The 23,162-nt window shown below is 57.6% G+C and overlaps 2 protein-coding genes across 7 annotated transcripts in view; one reads left to right on the top strand and one right to left on the bottom strand.

The window, feature by feature from the left end:
• Window positions 1-4,698, top strand: part of NDEL1 (nudE neurodevelopment protein 1 like 1) — a 54,846-nt gene extending 50,148 nt beyond the window's left edge. Inside the window, exon 8 of the mRNA XM_059150560.1 lies at window positions 390-4,698. Within this exon, the coding sequence (XP_059006543.1) occupies window positions 390-438 (49 nt within the window). The 3' untranslated portion in view covers window positions 439-4,698. The remainder of the gene's footprint in view (window positions 1-389) is intronic.
• The window catches only part of MYH10 (myosin heavy chain 10), a 118,396-nt gene continuing 96,162 nt past the window's right edge, over window positions 929-23,162 (bottom strand). For all 6 annotated transcript variants that reach the window (XM_059150553.1, XM_059150552.1, XM_059150556.1 and 3 more), the window contains 15 exons: window positions 21,368-21,512; window positions 20,250-20,456; window positions 18,479-18,583; window positions 17,246-17,398; window positions 16,641-16,889; window positions 16,119-16,331; window positions 14,332-14,544; window positions 13,212-13,373; window positions 9,718-9,846; window positions 7,033-7,121; window positions 6,110-6,233; window positions 5,823-6,031; window positions 4,113-4,221; window positions 3,185-3,357; window positions 929-2,420 (listed from right to left, as the gene is read on the bottom strand). In XM_059150553.1, coding sequence (XP_059006536.1) covers window positions 2,276-2,420; window positions 3,185-3,357; window positions 4,113-4,221; window positions 5,823-6,031; window positions 6,110-6,233; window positions 7,033-7,121; window positions 9,718-9,846; window positions 13,212-13,373; window positions 14,332-14,544; window positions 16,119-16,331; window positions 16,641-16,889; window positions 17,246-17,398; window positions 18,479-18,583; window positions 20,250-20,456; window positions 21,368-21,512 — 2,425 coding nt within the window. In that variant the 3' untranslated portion in view covers window positions 929-2,275. The remainder of the gene's footprint in view (window positions 2,421-3,184; window positions 3,358-4,112; window positions 4,222-5,822; window positions 6,032-6,109; window positions 6,234-7,032; window positions 7,122-9,717; window positions 9,847-13,211; window positions 13,374-14,331; window positions 14,545-16,118; window positions 16,332-16,640; window positions 16,890-17,245; window positions 17,399-18,478; window positions 18,584-20,249; window positions 20,457-21,367; window positions 21,513-23,162) is intronic.

Genomic DNA, 23,162 nt, shown 5'->3' with positions numbered 1-23,162 from the left:
AGGAACCGCCTTTTCCTTGGACGATGAAGCAGTGGTTTGTTGAGTGGAGGAAACTTACTTCTGAGGGTCTTTGTGGCATCAGAACTGCAACCAGCCCACGTAGCTTAGGTTTCTTCCGATGAGGCTGGCCTGGGATCGCTGGGCTGTGGGGAGACTGCGTGGATGTTAACGCCAGTGAAACCAGCCAACGGGGAAGAATTCTTTTTTGAGAAGCTCCTCTGAGTTCTCTGCTGAATGCCAGGGTACGGACACATGAAACGTGACTGGCACTTCTGCCCATTTTGCTTGGCCAAGCAGAACCGCCCTGGCCCGAGAGTATCGTGGAGTATGTGTATATATGAATCCGCGCCGTCTGCGGGATCGCGCATTCTCCTGGCATTTCATTCCAGCCTGTCCAAACTGGCCGACACTAGAGAGGCTGCCGTTGGAGCTCCCTGAACCCTCCCGACAGCATCTTCGAAGTGCGTCCTGCCCGAGAGCGAAGGATAAACCAAAACCCTCTAGGACCGTTCCGAGCTGAGCTGGCTGGTGAGCAGAGCCCTCCCGGAGGGAGGCTCCATCCTGCCTCCCTGACCCGCTCCCTTGGCCACTAGCGTTTGGGTCTCCAGCCCCAGCGGCCCTTTCCCTCCCCGCACGTGCACGCAGAGGCCAGCGTGCAAGCAGGACGCAGAGCCAGGGCCGCCGAGGGCTACCCCGTCATCCGCCAGTTCCTGGGAGCACAGCGCCCCCCTGAAACCGTGGGCCTGGCTGGCCGCGTTTCCGGTCTGGACCCCCCCCCCCCCCCCCCCAGCCTCAGACAGGCCACAGGCGGGACACGGAGAACAGAAGGTGAGAAGACAGATTCCATGTTGACGTGACTTCGTGTTTATTGAGGTGTGTTTACTGTCAACGGGTGCTTTCTCCTCCCAGTAAACAGAGCAGGCGTGAATATCTATAATGAATAAATTTATTGTCTTACAAAAATCATTGTCTAGAAATATGGGAATACAAGAAAAAAGATATTTGCAGTCAGGTGTCTGGTGGTAACAGCCAGTACAGTTCATCAAGGGGAAAAGCAAAGATTCCAAACCCACGTGACAGTTCTTCCTAACAGATGTTAAAGCTTTTAACCCAAAAGGTTTGTGTTTTCAAGCACGTCGCAGAGGATCAAGGATTTAGAATTAACACTGATTCGCTGTCGCTGAATGTCTCTAATACCACTTTGACTGGAGAGGTACATGATACGAAGCACAGTCAGAACTTATATGTTAAATTGTTACAGAGGCAAATCATAGGTTTAACATTGTCTTAGTACTGTAGTGTCTAAGGCACTTTCTGTAATGTCAGTTTGCTTAACTATCAACCAAAACCAGAATGCTAGATGGTCACTGTAACACTGTCCGGGGGGGACGGGAGGAGAAAGGAACAAGGATTCACATCCACTGGCATGTCAACATTCAGGCAGATGGCGTCGGTTGGGGAGGCTCTGTGAGCCTCCCGCACAAACTTGGAATAAATCTGGGACACAAAACCGAGATTTCCATTTTGGGCTCAAAGCAGTGGCTGGTTTGCAAGGTCAGCATGCGAGCCTGGCTGGCGAGGGAGGGCCCCCTGCGGACCGCCGCGAGCGTCTGCTGAGCCAGTGGGCCCACGGACCGGCCCCGGCCAAGGAGAGTTCACAGGGAGAGACGCGGGGATGCCACCAGCTCAAGGGAGAGGGGCGGGGGATCCCAAATGGATGTGGCCTCCCCCGTGTCCGCCCCACTTCCTCATCTTGCCATAGCTCCTTTCACAGTTTGCGCACTAGGTCGTGCTGCTCGTTCTCGGAGGAAAGATGGGGTCACAAGTGCAGTTCAGGTTCCACAATGTTCTAGGAGACTCGATGTGGCTGAGTCGTCGGGGGCCACACGGACACGGAACGGAGTTACCTGTCTGTAGAGAGAGCATGCAGAGCGACGGGCGGCCGCCACACGGCGGCCCTGGGACCCCCGCCACCGGAGACTGGTCTGACAAATGGTTCTCTTCTCACCGTGAGTTCGAAATGGTCTCGTGAGGACTATATGGAAAACAGATGCAATGAGGAGACTCTGTTTAACGGGCGCGTGTCTCGGGTGTGTATATAGAAAAGGGGCGCGGTTGTATTCAGATGTGACGTGGGATACAGTAGGGTCGGCCGGAAGCCTTAAGACACGGTTGATCTTCCAGGAAGGAGTCCCAGGCGCGGGGGCGGCCCCTGGCAGGTGGGCTCGGGGGCTCATGCGTGTCCCACTGTATCGCCTCCTAGGCCTCCCGGGCTCTACTCGGACTGGGGCGGCTGTGTCTCGTTGACGTCGCTGGTCTTGCTCTCTGTGTCGTCGTCCGACAGCTCCAGGGAGGCCCCCTCGATGTGCAGCTGGCGCCGGCCTGATCGGCTGGATGAGAAGCTGATGGGGCCGCCTCGCCTGGGGAGAAAGGGGAGGACGCGCAGAGGTGAGGCCGGGAACACGCGCGGCTCTCCAGCTCTCCAGCCGCTGAGGACCGCACCCTTGCACCCTTGCACCCTTTCTGCGGGTGGCTGGGGGCGGAGGCGGACGTGATTTGGAAGCCTCTGCGCTTTGCCCGTTCTCCAGCCCCCCTAGGCAGGCCTGGTGCAGCCACGGCCGTTGCCGTAGGAACAGGCAGGGCAGCGGGTGGAGGCCAGGTTCCCTGTGCCCAAGGGGCAGCAAGTCCTTATGGGCCGGTGGCTGGGCCGTGGAACGTGGAACGTGGACTTGTAACACACTTCATAAACGTAACAAAGTGCATAGCGCACTGAACAAGGAGCGGGCATACGTGGCGTGGTCCCTGGGCCGCTGTCCCCCACGCCCCAGCTGACCTGCTCTGCGGGAGGGAGCGTAGCTATCGCCCCCACCCACTCGGCCTCTCCCTGGCACCAGCCACATCCTGTGGGCAGGCGGGGGCGGGCGGAGGGTGGAGGGCACTGTTCTGGGCGGCCAGTGCCTCCACACCAGGGAGGTCCAGCAGGGAGCGAGCGTCCCTCCTCCGTCCTGCTGGAGGACGACCACGGCCAAAACCCCGAACGCGCGAGTGCAGAGCAACTGCCGCTGCCCGAATGGGACGCTCCCTCTGGACCAAACGCCGAGCCCCCGCGCACAGCTGTGCTTGCAGCTCTGGGCACAACCTCTGAGGCCCTGCGGCCTTGTGCCGGCAGCCCTGGGTCGCTCACCTTAGCCGGTTCTTGAGTGTGCTGACCTCGCGGCTCAGGCCCTCGTTGGCCTCCGTGGCATCGTCCAGTTCCCGCTGGAGCTTGCGCCGAGATGCGTTGGCACGTGTGGCCTCCTCCTCAGCCTCCTCCAGCTGCCGCTTGAGCTGTTTCATCCTGGCGGTGGCCTTCTCCATCTGGTGGATGGCACCGAGCCCGTCAACGCCAGCCCGGCCGACTCAGTTTCAGCACGGCTGCGTCCCCAGTGTAGCATGGCTCGGGGCCCTGATGGCCACATGAGCGAGCGCACGCATGCGCACATGTACCTGTGTGTGTGCACGCCCGCCCGCCCGCCTGCGCGGTGGCCCGTCAGTCACCCTACCCCTCTCACGAAGCCCGTGTCTACAAAGCCAACTCTGCTAAAGGACACCGAATGGTCAAATTCTGTTTTCACCCGAGTTTTCTGTAGGAGTAACGACACCTTCAGCACCTTCCCGAGTGACCCAGGGAGCACGAAAAGGAACGGCTGTTCCTGCAGAAACAGGAGAGCCGACGACGGGGACCGTCTCCAGCCCCAGGAGCTGGTACGGTTGGTTTTGTGCCCCCACTCAGCATGGCTGGTTTGGATGTGACGCTTTGATTCAAAGAGTGGACACTGGCCAGCCAGCGCCTTGTGGGTCCGGCTCACAGCCACCCAGAACCACCGTTGGGGGGCGCTTGGTCCTGCGGGTGAGGGTTGGGAGAGTGGGCACGCGTCTAAGTGACCTCTGTGTCCCCAGCACCCCAGTGTCTCATGCGCCCCAGGAATATGAGAGTGAACATCTCAGGTAGCATTTTCTTACTCTTGCTGCTCCAGTGGTTGCCCTGGGCTCCTCCTGCCCCAATGTCCTTGCTAAGCAAAGCATTTCTGGGGCAGGAGGCGTGGTCGCCCCGCTTGGGCTGCGCCCCTTACCTGTTCCTTATACTGGTCCGCGTGTCGACGTTCGTCTTCAACCTGCATGAAGATCTCTTTCAGCTTCTTTTCGGTACGACGGACTAGTTTGTTGGCGGCTGCTCGTTCCCTGTTGAAACAACCCGTGCATGAGTTTGTGCAACTCTAGGAATGATCGTGGAACGCGGCGGACAGGATTTTGTAAGACCTTTTTCTCCGGAAGAGGACAACGTGCTCGAGTGCCTCTCAGGACCTGACCAGAGTCATAGAATTAACACGGCCCAGAAGCTTCTCCCTTGTGACTAAAATATGGATTATCCGTCGTCTGATGCTGACAGACAGGAAAAGTACATTCATCATTTCCTCCTCACAGATGGTGAGCACGCTGGCGATCTTCTGATCAGAGCTACCTGCCCCAGGGATACTGGGTGGCTCAGTCGGTTAACTGGCTGCTCAGGTCATGATCTTGGGGTCCTGGGATCGAGCCCCACACTGGGCTCCCTACTCTGCGGGAGGCCTGCTTCTCCTCCTGCCCCTCCCTGCCCAGCTCGTGCTGGCTCTGTCAAATAAGTTAAAAAAAAATTTTTTTTTTAAACCACTTTCCATATATATTGAGTTCAGATTTTTTGAAGACAAAAACCTCAGCTGGTTACTTTGATTGCCTAACTTTTTAGCTGGGAAAACAAAACCAAGACCTAATTTATGAATGAGTGACTTTTTTTTTTTTTTTTTAAAGATTTTATTTATTTATTTGACAGAGAGAGAGAGAGAGATCCCAAGCAGGCAGAGAAGCAGGCTGAGAGAGAGGAGGAAGCAGGCTCCCTGCTGAGCAGAGAGCCCGACGCGGGCCTCGATCCTAGGACCCTGAGATCATGACCTGAGCCGAAGGCAGCGGCTCAACCCACTGAGCCACCCAGGCGCCCTGAGTGACTGTTTTTGATGTAAAATTTACTGACTGCCCACCAAGATGCTGGGGGCTATTACAGTTACTGGTGAAACAGACAAACAGAAATCCCACACTCCCCCTTCAGTTAGAGCCAAGCATGTCGCCCTGCTGGCGGACGGGGTGCTGAGCCTCGTTAAGAACATAGAATGTCCTTTTGTTCCTTCATAAATGTTATGCAAAAACGGGCATCGAGGGAGTTCTTCCCTGAGAAGAGCAAGTCATGCTAACTACAACGAATGCGAACAAGCCCTTCGCTTTGAGTGCAGCGGAGGCTGATGAGCCGGAGGTTCGGGGAGGCCGTGTCTGGGAGGAGGCCGCGCTCGGAGTCCAGGCTCCGAGGGCAGAGGCGCGCGCTGGCCCGGGCGGTCTGGGATGCGGAGAGCTGCGTCTGCATCATGCGCAGTCCCCCAGTGCCCGGCCTGCTGCCTCCCGCACGAGAGAAGATGCTGGGCTGCCCTCTGCTATGGGAGAAGGAGAGCTTTTGTCAAACCACGCTTGTTCTCTGACAACAAACTAGCATTTCATGGGATGCCGGCAACATCAACTATGGCACCTGGGAAATCGTGGGGACGAGAGGACACTTGAGTCTGGGAAGGGGCAACAGGCGAGCCCAGCCGTCCCCGGGGCTCATAGCATCTCCCTGTCCCGCTCAGGTCATGCGTGCGCGGTCCTTGCCTTCCGTGGCCTGGAGCTCTTGTGGGGCGGGCCTAGCCCGGCCCCAGCCTGGCCCCGGCCTGCAGCAGAGACGTGGTCCGCTGGGGTCAGTGGCAGCAAACCCCTCTTACTTGGCTTCCTGCTCGAGCTGCTCCTCCAGCTGCCCGATCTTGGCCTCCAGGGCGGAGATGGTGGCCTTGAACTTGGACTTGACGGCGCCCTCCAGCTCCTGCAGCTTGGCCTTCAGCTCCTTGTTCTGCCGCTCCAGCTGTTGGCGCGCGTTGTCACTCTTCTGCGCAGCGCTGCGCTCGGCCGCCAGCTCCGCGTTGAGTGTGTCAACCTGGAGTGGAGGGGAGAGCCGGGTTCAGTGGCTCAGCCCAAGGGGCAGCGCGGCCCCTCCCAGTGATAGCACGGCCACCTGCAGCGTGGTCTTGCGGAAGCGGTCGTTGAGCAGCTCCATGTTGCTCTGCTCCTCTTCCAGCTCCTCCTCCAGCTGCGCGATCCGCGCCTCCAGACGCCGCTTCTCATCCAGCAGCGCAGACCTGGCCGGGCCGGGGAGGGGAGGGGAGGTGCCGGCTCAGCTCGGGGCTGCACGGCCCCGGGACATGCGGGCCAGGGGGCAGCTCCCCACCCGGCCATGTCCTCCTCTGCCAGCTTTGTCTGGCTGCCGTCCCCCAGTCCGCCAGCAAGTCCACCCCGCCACACTTCACACTTGCTGCCCTTGTCCCCCCATCTCTCCCCAGGCCTTGCCGGATCGCTGTGCCCCTGCCCACTGGCAGCACAGACGGCAGCCGGGGTTCCCTTCTGGAAGGGCGAGACGACCGCGCGTGCCCTAGCTTGGACGGCGTGGGTTTGCCAGCGCACTGCGGTCAGATGCCCGGTGCGCACCAGGACCTGCCACAAGGCGCATAAAGCACCGTAACTGGGAAAAAGGGCTTCCTGAAAAACGTGCTCAGAGAAGAGCAGGTCTTAAGAGATCTGCTTGATCCAGAAGTGAGGACTCGCATGGCAAGGTGGCCTGCAGCCTGCGGAAATCGGAGCTTTCAGATGCTCCTCCACACCGAGTGTGGGAGTGACCAACGCGGTGGGGTGGCACAGGCTGCATAGTGCAGCCGCAGGGCGGTGAGGCAGGTTGGAGGCCCGGCGGTTTGCGCTCACCTTCCCAGACTCAGAACAGGAGCAGATCAGCCCCTGATTGCCAGATGCCGGACGTTGCGGCCTTCCCTGGGGATGGGTGGGCCCCAAGGGGGAGTGGGCCACAGGTGCCTGAGAGGACCAGGGCAGTGGGGGCACTGCTGTTGGTCTCTAGCCCAGCTGGCCACCTCCCTCCGGGAGACTCACTTGCCAGAGGCGCTGTTGGCGATCTCGTCCGCCAGCTCATCTCGCTCCTGCTCTGCATGGCGGCGCGCTCGCTCGGACGAGGCCAGTTCCTGTGGGAGGTTGCATGCCATTAACCATTTCCCCCGCGGTGACACCGGACTGCCCTGCTGTCCCACAGACAAGCTGGAGACCCGGGAGCATCCAGGCCCCAGGGTGCTTGGCAGCTGGGGTGCGCTGTCCGGTGGGGTGTAGGGGAGAGGCAGGGAGGAAGAGTGCTTGGGCTTGGGCGGGAAGCAGGGCTCTTCCTCAAAGGGACAGGGAGCACAGCCATCCAGGCCCTGTGGCCGCGCGGGCGGCTCCTGGCAGACCAGGGCAGGGCAAGGGACAGCGCCGGGCCGGCCACTTCTCTATAGAAGAACTGCCTCATTGCAGCTCTTCCGTACATTTCTTTGGAAGGAGGACTTGCTGCAGGAAGCAGCTCAGGTGCATTTCTTACCCCACATGGGTAAAGATGGAGAGGACACTCGTGCTGCTGTCCTCAAGGTGTGGAGGAGGGGAGCTGCCAAATCCTAAGGCTGGTTGACAGAAACCCCAGGTTCTAACTCCTCCTGGCCCAGCCGGCTCCACGCTGCTGGTGGAATAGGGCTGCTACAAAGTTGTCTGCCCGTGCGCCTGGCACGTGTGTGCGCCTCTCAGGTTATTAGCACACAGGAGGCAGGTGATGCCTGGGTTCGAGCACACACAGCCCTCACACATGGGACACGGCGAGCCCCGCTGCAAGGGCAGCTGGCAGAATGCTCTGGGCCAGACCCAAGGGCCTCCAGTTCACAAGCACCGGGTCAGCGTCAGCTCCAGCAGCACCAGCCTCTGCTGCCCCTGTGTCCTGGGCCCAGCCAGGGCCCTTCCTGTCCGCCGGCTGGGTGCGCTACACACAGGCTGGGGGACCCATGGGAGAAAGGGGAGGAGCCTGGGGCCTAGAAGCCGAAGAACAAAAGTGGTGTGAGGGGAGGAAAAAGAGCGGAAGGGTAGGGCAGGGCAGGCCCTCTTCTCCCTAATGCCATGGGCCCTTGTCTGAGGGCCTGAAACACACACTTTCTGACAAGGCTGGGAGGGAGCTGGGCAGCAGGTGTGCACGTGGGTTGTGCCCTGGGGCCCGGATCCTGGAGCCCCAACACCTTTGGTCCGAGCCCCGTCAGCTGCATGATGCACCACACAGGTCTTGAACAGCTGCGTCCCTCAGAACCACGTGCACGTTCTTTTAAGCACACCTGGAACGTTCTGGAAGACTGCCCATGCCTGGCCCTGCAGCCCAGCAGCCCTAGCCAAGACGCAGCAAGACCAAAATCAAGGGCAAAAAACAAGGACCCCCCCCCCCCCCATGGAAAACCAAGAATCACACATTTGGAAACTTAAACCACACTTCTAATTATTCATGTAATAAAAAAGAAAATCATCACTGAGATGAGAAAAACTAAGAACCAGGGGGCCCGGGCAGGGGCTCAGTTGGTTGAGCAGCAACTCCCGGTTTCACCATAGCTTGTGATCTCGGGGTCCGGAGACGGAGCCCTGGGTCGGGCTCGGCGGGGAGTCGGCTAATCACAATTTTCCCCCTCTGCCCCTCCCCACTCTGGCATGCTCTCGAGAATAAATCCATCTTTTAAAGAAAAATTAGAATTTAAATGGCAACGTGAGCCCAGATTTTGCAGGACCCAGCGAACACAGAACTTTGAGGGGAATTTGGTTTTCTAGAAGCAGAATCAGACAAGAGAAATGTGTGAAAAATCAGTGAGTGTGCAACTCAAAAAGTCAGGAAAAAAAAATCCATAGGAAATAAAGACCAGAGCAAAAGAAATCAGTAAAACGGAGATCAGAGAAGCTCAGCAGCAGGAACGGCCCCTCAGAGGCAGCTCAGGGTCCACTCGGCATTACCCAGCCCCCAGTCCTCCGCTGCCCCGACGCCGAGGGCGTCCCCTTCCCCTCCAGCCAGCCTGACCCCACACCTACGGCGGCCTTCGCCACCACTGAAGCCCGCCTTTCTAGGGGGTGGTATGGGGGGGTTTCTTTTTTTCTTTTTAACTGGTAACAGCGTTACCAGTTGAGGTTGCTGCTATCTTTTGGGGTTGGAAGAAACTCTAATCATGTATGCAGAAACGGGGACACACTGAATGCATAGTCAGGTCTCCGTACAGGTAGTGACATGGTTACCGTGTGTGTGTGCGGGCATGCCCACCAGGGACGGAACCCCAGACCCTTCGTCAGTCCCTGCTCCTGAGAACTCACTAGAGGGACTGGAAGCATTGCCCACAAGCAGATTCCCCAAGGAGCTCAATGAGACCTACTCGTTCCCTGGGAGGTGTCCCCTGCTTGCTCCTGTGGAAGACTAGGCAGCCTTAGCACAGTTGGGTTAAATGACCCTCACGCTTAGCAATACCGGAATCTATGACCTTTTCTGACGTAGGAAATGAAGCCTGGAAAGTCGCCTGGAGAATTACTAACCGCCCCTCGGCCTCCGGCCAGCTGGGGGACTGGACCCACGAGCCCCAGGGGAGTGTGACTGGCCTGCTTGCTGTGCTGAGGTCGGGGGTGGGCCAATGCCTTACTAGACATGGTCATGAACTTAGGCTGGCTACCCCGGCAGCAGCACACCACTTTGACCTTGGAGAGATTTCAGGGGTGAATACTGAACAAAAGGCTGAGTAAACAGACCTCCTGCAGCTGAAGGACTTCGGCTTCTAGACTCTTCAGTTTCTTTTCACTCTCCTTGGACTGAGCAAAAATTTCATCCCGGGACGCACGCGCTTCTTCTAATTCACGCTGGTAGTCCTTCATCTGAGCCTAAGATCAAGAATATGAAAAGGTTTTAGAGCGGTTTGCATTATTAGTTCTTCAAACATGTATTTTTTCCAGATCAGAAAAGTCCTATCCAGCCACCGAAAATGTAAAACTGTCAGAAGTGACACAAAGTGCCACACGAAAGCATTTAGGACAATGTCCCTTATGAACACAGATGGAGAAATCCCCAACAAACACAATGACAAATTAGGAACATAGCAGCAAACTGAATCCAGCGGCACGTCACAAGAATTAGACACCGGTAGATCCCAACACCCTGGTGGGATTTACCTGCGGAAGGCAAGGCTGACTGGAAACCCCAAATGAAGGGCTATGGCTGCGGGACATCGCGATAAAAGCAGACGCAGCAACGGACTGAATCTGACATGCTTTCATTATAAAAACATTCAGAAAATGAACAGAAAGAGACGCCTCCACTCTGGTAGGCGGCAGCCATGAAAACCACAGCGGATACCACGCTTCATGGTCCAGAGATGGGTTGCCTTCCCCTGAGGCCACCGGCGAAGCAGAAATGTCTGGCTTTGTCCCCTCTGTTTAACACTCTCCTGGTGGTTCTAGTCAAAGCAGTTACACCAGGACAAGAGCAACAGCAAAACGACATCCGGATAGGAAAGGCTTTAAGCAAAGACAACCAGCGGCTCTGCTGACAGCGGGATCCGAGGTGCTGCGAGGGGAATCCACTCTAAGGATAAATGATTTCCGCGGGTTTTAAGACACGAGATCAACACACAAAGCGAAATGCACTTCCTTGCATTATGGACGTTCCAAAAATTAGGAAAGCAATTACCCTTGTGAGCATCAAAAGCAATAAAATATTTAGGCACAAGTTTAGCTTAAGTAGTATATAACTTGAACACTGAAGCTATAAAATAAAATATCACTGAAAAAAGAATTGCTAATTAAGCGGAAAGACTGTTGTGTTCGGGAACTGGGAGCTAACACCGTCAAGATGGCGGTCCCCTCCACACTGTCTCCCCAAGTCAAGGCTATCGAGACTCAACCCGGCTGCCCCTCCCCCCATGACAGAAATTGACCAGTTGATCCTAAAATTCATACGAAATTGCAGGGAACCCAGAATAGGTAAACAATCTCAAAGAAGAAGAAGAAAGCTAGAGATTCACACTTCCCAATTTCAAAACTTACAAAGCCACAGCAATCAAGACTGTGTGATACGGGCGTGAGGAAAGGCATTAGAGACCAACGGAACAGACGGAGTCCGGATACACACAAACCCACAGTCCATGGATTCTTGACAGGCGAGTCCAGAAAGTCAACCGGGGATAGAATGGTCTTTACAGCTGGTGCTGGGACAACTAGATGTCCTTGTCTGGAAGAACAAGGCTGGGTTTACACACCAAAAAAACCACACCACAAAAATGGGACTCCATGGACTTAAATCTGAAAGTATAAAATTTAGACTACACAGGAATAAATCTCCATGACCTTGGATTGGGCCACAGTTCACACAGATCTGATCACCAAAGCACAAGAAACAAAGCAGGAAATAAGCTGGACTCCATCAAAATTAAAAAATCTGCACTGCACACAATACCATCGAGCATGTGGCCAGACTAGAGGATGGAAAAGGTATCTGGAAACCTGTCTCACAAGAAGCACCCGGAACGCACAAAGAAATGTCACAACTCCGTTATGAAAGCTATGGCAGTTGAGGAGGTGAGCTGAGGGAAAAGGTTCCCCTGCTGAGATGACGGCCAACGAGTGCGTGAAAAGACGTTCGTCACTGGTCATCAGGGGCTCCGGCAGAACTACAGTGAACTGGGACGTCACAACATGGGTGACTACAGAAGAGGGTAGCAGTGAATACTGGTGAAGATGCAGAGACAGCGAATCTGCACGCCCGGCTGGTGGGAACGCGAAATGGGACCGTCGCGGTGGGACGGTCTGGCAGGTCCTCCCCGTGAACCAGAGTGAGTGATGAACCTGGCATCCTGCCAGCGGGTCCGCGTGGACCTTGGAGCTGAAAGCATGCGTCCGCACAGGCGTCCGGGAGCTCTCGCAGCAGGACCCCCAGGGGCTGCCGAGCACCGGGTCATGCCGCGGTGTGGAGATGCCCTGCAAACACGGACGGGGAGGAAGCCTGCTGCAGAGCCGCCCTGGTTGCTCCCTGTACCCGACACGGCCGGCAGAGGCAGCGCTCCAGACACTGAAAGCAGATTCGTGGGTGATTTGCGCTGGACGGAGCGGGGAGTGGGGGGTGGTGGTGACAGCAAACGGGGCACGGATTCTTGTAGAGGGAACCACAGTGTCCCAGCTTGGACAGTGGTGATATCTGTACACCCTATGGCTGCATGAAACACTGAAAATGCTTTAAAGCAGTAAGTTGTGTGGCTTGTGAACTGTGTCTCCGTAAAGCCGGGACATACCCAAAACCAGTGTCCTAGACATTCTCCACAACGTGCCGCGTGGCCTTTGTAATTAGCTCGTCAAAAGCAAAAGCTTTGTCCTTAGATTTTTAAAAAAGTGTAAGGAGGGGGGTGGCGCCTTCGGCTCGGGTCATGATCTCGGGTCCTGGGATCGAGCCCCGTGTGGGGCTAGGCTCTCTCTCGGCGGGGAGCCTACTTCCCTCTCTCTGCCTAATAAATAAATAAAATCTTTTAAAAAAAAGTGTCAGAGAGCAAATATAAATTAGTCCTAACCCTATGCTGCGGAGCTGACTTTCCTTTTACCCTTTCTCCTGAGTACGTCGGGCTACCGCAGCTGCCTGCACGGTCTTCCTCCCTCAGGCCCTGTTGTCTCCCCCTCAGCGTCACCAGCCGGTGGGCAAGCCACCCTGCAGCTCTGAGCTTGCATCTCAGTATTTCTCCTCCTCCTCTGAATTTTGTTTGAACACATTCTTAAGGTACAGAATCGCCACGGTCCAGGGAATGGACCTTTGCTGAAAGCTTTTGTCACAACCAACCGATTTCCTCCGGGGAGAAGTTGTGCCTACATGGAGAGGGCCCATGACGGCGTGCCACCAACCACGAGTTATTCTAGAAATCCTGTTGACACAGTGACAGTGACAACCGGCCCATCATCTGGGAACAAGTACTGATTAAATCAGACTCAAGAGAAAAAAAATCCGGCCCTGCACCGGGGTGCCCAACGCCCCCCTCCTCGTGGGTGGCTCCAGGGTAAGCCAAGCATCCCCAGAGGCTGTCAGCCGGGAGAGCGTGATGGCCCTGGTGGATGCTCCCCTGCTGACCACGCCAGCACCGTCCGGGACGTGTGCGTGTCCTGCAGACACAGGAGATACGCATGGGCCATCCTCCTGCCTGACCAGAGCCCTGGCCCGGTGACAGCCCTGCAGCCCCAGGCCGCTGTCCACGGGGCCGGAGGTCACCCACCTGAAGCTTCCGGAGCTGCTTAATCACTTCATCCCTCGCTTTGTTCGCCGCCTCGATCTGGGCTTCGAGGTCCTTCAGGTCGATTTCCAGTTTCTTCTTGGAGGCCACTGCCAGCGCCCGTTGCTTCCGCTCGTCCTCCAGCTCCGCCTCCAGCTCCCGCACCTGGAGGACAGCACCGGGTTAGGCCCAGCCAGACCCACGTGTCCCCTTGCAGGGCCCGGTGGCCTGCCGTTGGAGCCGGGATGCTGGCTTTAACCGTAATGCCCTGCAGGCACCTTCACTCTCCCAGACTACCGTGAGGGCCCATGGGTAGGCGGAGTCCTTGACCTTATAGCCAAGATGACGGACAAGGGGACAACCAGGAGACATCTTGCAGGGACACTCAAGGGCTTATGGAAGGGCCCCATGGCAAGAAGCCGAGGTCTCCCACCAGGACCCTGGGCTGCGGGGGCAGCCAGCCTAAGGCGGGCCTTGAGTAGGTGCAGACAGATCGGTTCAGAATTCAGACCCACAGAAACTGGGAGCTAAGTAAGTGCTGTTCTCAGTCACTGAGTCTGAGGTTATCAGTCATGTAGCAAGGAACGGCAAATACACGAAGTGTTACTGACCTGGGAGTAACCAAACAAGATGGGCCCAGATCCAAGACTGGACCCCGTGAACTCCAAGGGACTGTCAAAACAGTTAGTTTTGAAAGTGAACTTTTAAGTTAGAAATCTGACATATGTTCAGAAAAGTGTACGAATCCTAAGTCCCCAACAGCTTTTTAAAACCAAACAAAATCATCTGGCTTTCTCCCCTCTCAATCCTGGTGTTGCGAGGGTGCGGGGTCTGAACCGCCAAGGCCCCTCGCCCCCTGCGGACGGCTCCTCTCCTTCCCATACGGTTAAGCCCCACTGAACTCGAAGCCGCCGACCGTCGGCTACCTAGTCATGGAGCAGCGTTCCCGCTCGTGAGCAGCAGCGGTGGTGCGGGGGGCACAGGAGTCAGAAACAGGGACATGAACCTCAGACAACAAATGACCAGGGGAGCTGGCTCACCGCCGCTCACATGCTCTGACCCAGCGCCGTGCTCGGAGACCAAGCGGCTCCTGTCCCCCGAGACCACGCGGCCTCCCACCCACCTGCTTCACGAGGAGCCGCTTCTTCTCCTCGTTCTGCTCGTCCCTGGTCTGCAGGTCCCGCTCGAACTGGGCCTTCATGGCCTGCATGTTGACCTCCAGCCTCAGCTTGGCGTCCTCTGTGGCCTGCAGCTCGTCCTCCAGCTCGTCCAGCTGCGTCCGCATCTCCTCCACCTGCTGCTCCAGCGCCCGCTTTGATTTCTCAAGTTCGTGCACCTGCAGCACACAAAGTGGTGGGAAGAGGCCCCCGTTCAGCACGAAGGCCCCCCGGGGCCAGCTTCCCGTGACGCTGCCGCCCCCCTCACTCCAGAGCATGTCGTCTACACGGGACGGAGCTCCTCACTGACGAGGGCCCTGGAGTCACCAAGTTATTCTCCAGTGCCTGTGAAGCCGAGCGAGCTTTGTGAGCACAAGAGCAGGGGAGTGAGCTCAGCGTCAGAGAGCTGGTCTGGGGCCCGAACTGCACGTGGCACCTGGTGCGTCTGACGACGTGCTGGGGCTGGGAAGTGGGCTGCTGTGGGACACAGGCCTCACCTCTCTGGACAGCGGTCCCCGTCCCAAACATCCACCTCGTTCTCGGGCAAGTGCGTCCATCCCATGGCCCCTGTGCTCTCCCCCGAGACACCCCGCAGGTGCCATGCCTCCCCTCTGGGGCGCCCCGGGACAGCGGGAGGCCAGGTGCGAGGTGGCCCCAGGGTCTCCACAGCGTCTGGTGCTTCTCAGGCTCAGAAGCGGCGTATGTGGAATGGATGTTGACTATTCTAGCGAATGACTAATGTGAACACGCGGATGGGGCGCCTGGCGTGACTCCTGATCTCTGGGCCGGGAGCTGCAGCCCTGTGCTGGGTGGAAAGCTTACTTGATTAAAAAAAAAGAAAATGAAAGCAACTGTGGGGTCCTTGCTCTATGCTCTACTGTGTGACCACGGCCGCTTCGGCTCTAGGAGGCCTCTTGCTGCTGGGGCCCATCCCCTTGGGTTCAGAGGGCTGTCAGACACCCAGCTGGAAGGCGGGAGGGCCTTCTCTCTGCCATGATGGGTGCCCACATCCCATGATAAACGGGACTTTAGCTTTCCAAAGCACGTGCCATAGCCTCATGAAATGGGAGATGTGTCCTGTCCATGACGGAACTTGGGCTCAAGAGGAAAAAGGTGGCTTCTGCCCAGAACGGAAGCTGGGGCAGAGCCGACCCCCACGCCTGGCCTGGCTGCCATCCTCTGTACCTCGTGCCCTGGGGGGCAGGTGCGGGGCACGTGCAAATCATTGCCATTCTCATGCTGTGTGCATGTGGTAAAAGGACAGTATCGCAGAAATTTCCAGACCGTGAACGAGTTCCCAGAGCTTTTGAAGCCTTCTGGGAAGACCAAGGGTCTCAACTGGGAAGGCCCTGGTCAGGGAGAGCGGCAGGTGCCTCTGGGCCCCCGCCAGGGTCCCACTGCCCCTGGTCTGAGGGGCCCTCATGGTTCTCGTGTTTGGTGACTACCTGTGACTCGGGGCTGAGGACATCGCCTGTTCAGCGCTCCCCACCACGACGCGGGGAAGGCCACGAGGGCCCGCGGGAGAGATGCCAAAAATCGAGGCCTCCCCATCTACGAGCGCTGCCACGAGGACCCCGCAGAGCCTCTGACGGCTTCTCTCCAGGCATGTCACCCTCTCCTTACGCACCGGCCGAGACACCCCCGGACCACTTCGTGGCTGGGCGAGGCTTCCCTGCATCCTTCAGGGCTTGTGGGGTGGCCCGCCCCGCGCTGCCCCGCGCTGCCCCGCGGATTGTTCCGGGGCGCTACTCACGCTCTTCCCCACGTCGTCCTTGGAGCTCATGACGTCTTCCATGTCCGCCCGCAGCTGCCTGTTCTGCCTCTCGAACTCCTCCTTGGCCTCCAGCGCCTCCTCGAGGGCCCGGGCCAGGGACAGGGCCTTGGTCTCCTTCTCTCTGGCCTCGGCTTCGGCGCGGTCCCGCTCCTCCGCATAGCGAGCGGAGATGTTCTTCTCCTCCGCGAGCAGCTGTGCGGGGGGCGGGGGGGCAGCGGCGGTTACTCGAGATGAGGTTTCAAGAGCCACGGAGCCACTGTTCCCTCTCCGTGGCTCGGACTTCCAGCTGAGCGCAGCCCCAGGAAGGACAGATGGTGTCCCTTCATTTCTGCCTTTCTCCCTTTCCAACCCTCTACAGGTAAGTGTGGTTTTCAACTAAAATTACGTTAATTACTCATTATTTTATTGTAAACCATAAACCGCTAACAGCAGGGCGCTGCCGGGAGGAGACCGTGTGGGTTGCCGGGGTTGCGCCTGGGACACGGGGCGCAGGGGACCCACCTGGTCGAACTTCTTCTGCTTCTTCTCCAGGCTGGAGGCGATCTGGCGCTGGTGGTCCAGGTCCACGGTCAGGTCGTCGAGCTCCTGCTGCAGGCGGTTCTTGGTCTTCTCCAGCTTGTCGTAGGCCAGAGCCTTCTCCTCCAGGCGCTGGCCCAGCGCCTCCACGTCTTTCAGAAGCTTCTTTCTGGCTTCTTCCAGACTCTCGATTGTCCCCAAGTCGTCATCTACTTTCTTCTTGGTGTCCGCGAGCTAGGTTTTACGGGAAGAGAGATCCACGTCAGACCACTGCGCTGGTTTTTACAGGAGAAAGTGAGTTCCAGATCAATACTGCGTGGCTCTGAGCAAACGAACCTTCGCCTGTCACAATTTCTGAGCTGGAAACCCACACAGGGATGACTGGGGGCAAGCGCGGACACAGCCCTGGGGCTGTTTACATGCTCCCAGCACCGTAACCACCAGCGTGGTACCACCATGGCTGGGTCAAGGGAAGGACCCCTCCTGGGCTTCGTCTAGTTCAGCCTAATTAACTGTCCTGAACGCTGAGGGAAGGATGCGACGCGGCAGGGACACGGGGCCGGCGAGGCCTCCCAGGGGTACGCCCGCACCTGGGACTGCAAGGCCAGCACTTGTTTCTCCAGGTTCTTCCTGGCCTCCTCCTCCTCCTCCTGCTGCTCCTGGAGGCTGTTCTTCTCCTCCTCCAGCTGCCGGATGCGACTGCTCAGGTGCAGCTTTTGGCGGGTTTCCTCCTGCAGAAGCTCCTATTGGCGGGAAGAGGTCAAGACGGAAGTCATGTCAGGCGCCGCCACAAAAACGGCTGTAGGTCACGAACGCCAGAGCCCCTCCCTGGAGGAGTGACACCCGGGGACACTAGGACATGGAAAGGACTTGGAAACGCACGTGGTGGTTTTATAAAAGCCCCCACCGCAGCTATGCAAACCCTCCGCTCTGCTCCCCTGCCCGCCCCCGTCCAGGGTCAAGTACTGGGCGTTTCTCACTAGGATCGCCTGTAGGATGGGGCCGCCCCTCCACTGTCTGCCCTTTCTGCCAGACTCCTTTTTTTCAAATGTCAATGCAAATGTGTCTTTCCCTTGACTTTCAGACTAGGAAATTCTCAAAGGCACGGACGGAGGCTTTCTGCGCTGACCAGGATGTGTCACAGCATCAGCGTGACGGGGCTCATGCTGTACTGAAATTCTCAAAGGCACGGACGGAAGCTTTCTGCGCTGACCAGGATGGGTCTCAGTACAGCGTAAGCCCCATCACGCTGATGCTGCTCGCCTGACGATTTTACCCTGTGTCCGCAGCACCTAGCAAATACACTAGGAAGTTAGAAAATTGAATCCAATGAAGACAGAAAACTCCTAGGAAAAAGTGCTACATTATTTTCCTATCAGAGTCATTATCCTGACTCCTCTTGGACTTGAACACATTCCCGAGAAATGTTTCGATTCAAGTTTAACGGTAGGATTTGGTGAGCTTCAACCTCTCCTTTTACGGTAGGGCCTCTGTAAAGTCAAGGTCACGGAATTTCAGCCACAACAGAATAGTCCTGGTGCAAACGGCCAGTGATGGTTGTGCGCGCAGACGGCCGCCTGAAACACTTCCCAGGCGGGATCTGTGTGCAAGTCCGGGTCCCCACCCAAGCTGCCCTTGTGCCAACCAGACAGGGACCAAGGGCTCTGCATCCAGGTGCGAGCATCAGCGATTTCCTGAGCAGGATGATGGCTCCGGATAAAAGTGGAGTGCAAGCCAGAGGTGATCGGAAAGCTACTCTGGGACTTGCCCGCAGACACCAGACATGGCACAGCTACAGTCAGGGGCCCTGACCCCCAGATTACCTGCGTGTCCTGTAGCTGGGACTCGAGACTGGCTGCGTCCTTAGCAAATTTAATGCCCTTCTTCTCTGCTTCTTCCAGGAGACCCGACACGTTGTCCAGTTCATTCTACGAGGAGTATGAGATTTCGTGTATCAGTCCACCAGTGAGTGGACAGGAAGGGCTCAGACTCTCCGCCTGTAAATGCTCACAAACAGAGCAGTATCGGGGGGGGGGGGTGACCCTGAAACTGCCAAGCCCCGTTAAGGCAGGCTTCCCTCACGGGGGTTCTGCTGCCCCCCTCAACAGCACTGGCTGCTGCGGGACAATGTCTCAGTCTCTATTGGACAGACGGGGAGGAGCGTAACAGCGGAGGCCACACATGTAGCGGGTTTCTCCTGACTCCTGTGTGCCCCCTTGTCATTTTATCCTGAAGGGACAGAGGGAACACTAAATCCTCTGGGTTAAGGTTTTGCTTTGCCTCAGAAAGAGGCCCAGAGATCAGCAGATGCTGTACTTTTGGTCCTTTTTCACTTGAAGGTGCATTAACCCTGTGTCAGAGGATCCAGTACGTTCAACGTTCCTACAGAACTTGAGAACTTTATTATAGAGATTAAAAAAATTCAACTCCTAGTATTTAGTCTTTAGTACTTTTTAGGCTTAAAAATCTGGCAGTATATATTTATCAGGTCTATTCAGCTATCTCTTATATATTTATCAGGTCTATTCAGCTATCTCTTATCCTGACTAACCACCCCCTTCCAGTCCCCATGAAATCTTTCCTCAGGGACAGCGGGGCCCCCTTCACTCGGGTTTGTCCCTTGGTCATATTAGCAAAGGGGAGACGTGCAGAGGACACGTCAATATACGTGACTCAGGTCAATGACCTTTCTGTTCCTCTGGAGGGCCCACGTGTCTGCAGTCTCGGTGACAGCGTGGCATGGAGGGCTCTGGACTCAAGAGAGGCCACCAGCCTTCAGCTCTGGCTCTGTGAGCTGTCGGGGGGGTTCCCAGAGGGTGGCGTGCCCCTAGCGTCTCTGAGGCTCCCAGATGCCCTGGGGCAGCGTGAGCATGGGAGGGGAGAGCCCGCACAGGAAGCCGGAGGTGTGCCCGGCTCGCCTCCCTGCCACAGAGATGGGAACACGTGACGACAGTCACTAACACGGTTTACCATCTTGTCTCTCAAGCACACACCGTGCGGGAGGACACACTCGTGCAGGGAAGAGTTAACCGAGGAGGCTGCAGACTGCAGCCTTTACCAGGGCCTGTGGCTGGTGATTTCCAGAAAGTGCCTACCATTCCCTAAATAGAGAGGCTCACTGTGCCGAGCGGGCGGGTGTAAACACTGTAGTACACGGGGCACCGGCTCCCCTGGGATCTGAAGCGTTGGCAGGCAGAGGGGCCAATGGAACCGGCCCCCCAACAAGCCACCAGCCAGAGTCTCCGCGAACACAGAGTGTACATCTTCCCCCGCAACGACAACGTCCAGCTGCCGGATCATTTTTCCTGACTGCATAGGAGTCTGTCCTGACCCGAGCTTACCCCGCTGAGCCACCAGGCACCTGATTCTGATCGTCTTTAAAAATAGTAAAAATAGTATTTATTGATTTTAAGTCCTCTCCACACCTAGTGTGGGGCTTGAATTCACGACCCTGAGACCAGGAGTCACGTGCTCCTCGCGCGAGCTGCCGTGCACCCTCTTGCCGTCTACTCAAGTACTCGTGACCTCGCAGTGGCCCAGCCGGGCCGGGGTTCCAGGGCGTGTGCCTGCTGCGGGGGCCTGTCCTGGGCTTACCTGGAGCTTGCTGGCTTTCTCGGCCAGCTCCACGCGGAGCCGGTCCCCCTCCGACACCTTGGCGTGGAGCTCCTGCACCTGCGCGTCCAGCTTCTTCCTCTTGTGCTCCGACTCAGCTTTGACCTGCTGCAGCACCTTGACCTCGCACGCCAGCTCTTTGTTGTCCGTCTCCAGGCCCTGCTTGTTCTTCTCCAGATTCGCTTTGAACTAGGAGGCGAGGGAAGAGAAATGTGCTATTTTTAGAACATTCCATACAAGGCGCTGCTTTTCCTCTAGGTGGGGTCGCGCCCGCTGCGTGGTCTGCTGTCGGCGTCTCAACGGAAACCTCCCTTCTCCTCAGAGGGTGAAGTTTCTAGAGCAGGGACCCCCCGGGGCACGCTGCCTAGGGGAGGAGACCCAGATACCTAGAGGCTCACTGCGCTGCAGACTTTATCCTTGTTGGTGTTGGGAGGTCGACACGGGGCGCCTTCTGTCCCACATGCCACGGTTCATGACCCGGGACTGGGGACCGGGACTTTAAGGCCGCACTCCGGGGTTCAGTGGGGGCTCCGGGGCTGGACTCCCTGGGTTCCCTCCCCCTTGCTGCTTACTGGCAGTGCGACCCCCTGGTAATCTCTGCACCCCGCGGGCAGAGGCTACCCCACAAGGTGGCAGTCAAAGGCACTGCGTGGCGAGTACTCAGTGTGACGAGGGATACATGGGGATCTTGATGCCATCGCTGCTGCTGTGAGCGCACAGATCAGCAGGTGGCCGGGCGGGGGAGGAGGCTCGGGAAGAACGAGGAAGAAAGGAAGACTGTCTGCCAGCGGGGGGGCAGTTCTGAGGGTGGAGGGGATGTAGTGTGGTCAGGACAGAAGCTGATATGAGACAGAGGGGACAGCGACAGGCATGGTGACACCGTGCACAGTGGCGAGGAAGGGTGGCTAAGCGGCCTGGGGAAAGACAGCAGGACTCGGGGACTGGCAGCACGAGAGACTTCAGGCCACTAGAAGTTTCCAGCTCAGTCGTTGGGAGGGAACGCTGCCAGAGGGATGCCCGGGAAGGAATGTGGGATGGGGACGGTGGCTAGAGGGCCCAGTTACTCCGCGCACACCCCCAAGCCCTGGGCGCGTGCTCACCCGCTTGGCCTGCTCCAGCTGCTCGGACAGCTCCTCCAGCGCCGTGGCGTGCCGCTGTCGCATGTCCTGGATCTGAGCCTCGTGATTCCTCGTCTCCTCCTCCAGGGCCTTCTTCAGCTCCGCGACCTCCTGCTCCCGTTTGGTGCTGCACGAATGCATTTTCAGAGAGAGCAGCTCAGGACCAGCCGGCCAACTGGACCACTTATTTTTTAAAAGATTTACTTGAAAGAGAGACAATGAGAGAGAGCGAGCAGGGGCGGGTGGAAGGGAGCAGCAGCTCCCCGCGGAGCAGAGAGCCCGATGCGGGGCTCGATCCCAGGACCTGAGACCATGACCTGAGCCAAAGGCAGAGGCTTAACCCAGGGCCACCCAGGCGCCCCTGAATTAGAAAAGTACGTCTTTAAGGTGCTGCATTAGTTTTAAATGTGCTCCATCCTCCCCAGAGCTGACGGATGTGGGCTCAGTTATGGCTCTTACAGTGCCAACTCCGGGACCTTGAACACCTGAGCTCTCCACCTCGGTGTGTCCATCTACACACAAGGGTCACCCGAGCACTGGTCTTGGGGCCGCTGTGAGGCTCACCCAAAGGAAGCCCCACGGTCTGTCCCGTAACAGCCTATAACAGCCCTCGGTACATCTGGGACATGGTTAGGGTCACAGAAAACAGATTACATGAATTCCCATGAGAGAATTATTTGGCCTGTTACATTCCAGAAGGCTGCGTGCCCACTACTGTGAGAGTGGAAATCCTTCTAGAATGAGCCCAAGCGCGGCTCCTGTTCCCTGTGCGACAACGGTCACAGTGTGACACCTCTATGGGCCTAAATTTGGACCATTCTAGGCAGCTCGGTGGCCTGCAGGCCGGGGCTCGCTTACCGCGAGGTGCCCCAGCACCAGACGACACCGCAGTACAACAGGAAAAGGGGGTCCTGAAGAGGTTTCAAAAGCCAAGGGGTGGTGAGGGCCCCAGGAGTCAGGACGCTGGTCCCGACAAAGGCGGCACGGCACCCGGCCCGGGAAGGGACAGCTGGGGCGCTCCCTCCTGAGACCTCCTCTGGAGGCAGCTGAGGCTGGGGGCCGAGGGACGCTTGAGCTCTGAGGCAGGCGGAGGAGCCGCACCTCTGACTCAGAGGGACAAAGCCCGGGCTCTGAATGTCCCAAGGTGAACTGAGGGCTCCTCTAGCCTGAACCTGGGGAGCAAAGGTCACACGAAAGTACTCTGTCTTTACGCAGCTTTCCAGGACTTTCACGCTTTGCCATAATGTACACAGGGTGAGCTGGGAGACCAGGCGGCTCTGCTGAGACGTCACAATCTGTCCATGTGGGCACATGGCTTGGCGGAGCCCGAAACTGGCCAGGTGAACCCCTGCCTGCTCAGGGCCACAGGACGTCAGGAGTTGGAGCAGGACGGTGACTTGGGGGTGGACCCTGTGGCCACATCTGTCTCCCTTTCCCAGTGGACCGGGGATGAGGTCAGCTGTGCTGAGCGGCCCGGCGCCAGCTCTGGGCTCACTGGGCAGCCGGACAAAAGGCATCAGCAAAGATTCTGTTGTCCAGCTGGGCTCAGGCCGGTGGGGCCCTGTCCCCAGAGTCTCCTTGAGAGAAAGGGACCCGCAGAGGGGGCAGACGGATGCAAGCACTGGTCCAGACAGACGGACACCTTCCTCTGGTGACTTCAGCTCACCCCAGTGAACGACCAGCACTTCCAAGGATGCGACAGCAGCAGCAGCTCTCCTCCCGCACGTCATGTCCGGGGAAGACATTTGCTCCTAACTCCTATGTGACACCCCGTCCA

The sequence above is a fragment of the Mustela lutreola genome, chromosome 15 (genome assembly GCF_030435805.1).
Source record: "Mustela lutreola isolate mMusLut2 chromosome 15, mMusLut2.pri, whole genome shotgun sequence".
Taxonomy (NCBI): Eukaryota; Metazoa; Chordata; class Mammalia; order Carnivora; family Mustelidae; genus Mustela; species Mustela lutreola.
This window is presented reverse-complemented; position numbering and strand designations above follow the sequence as displayed.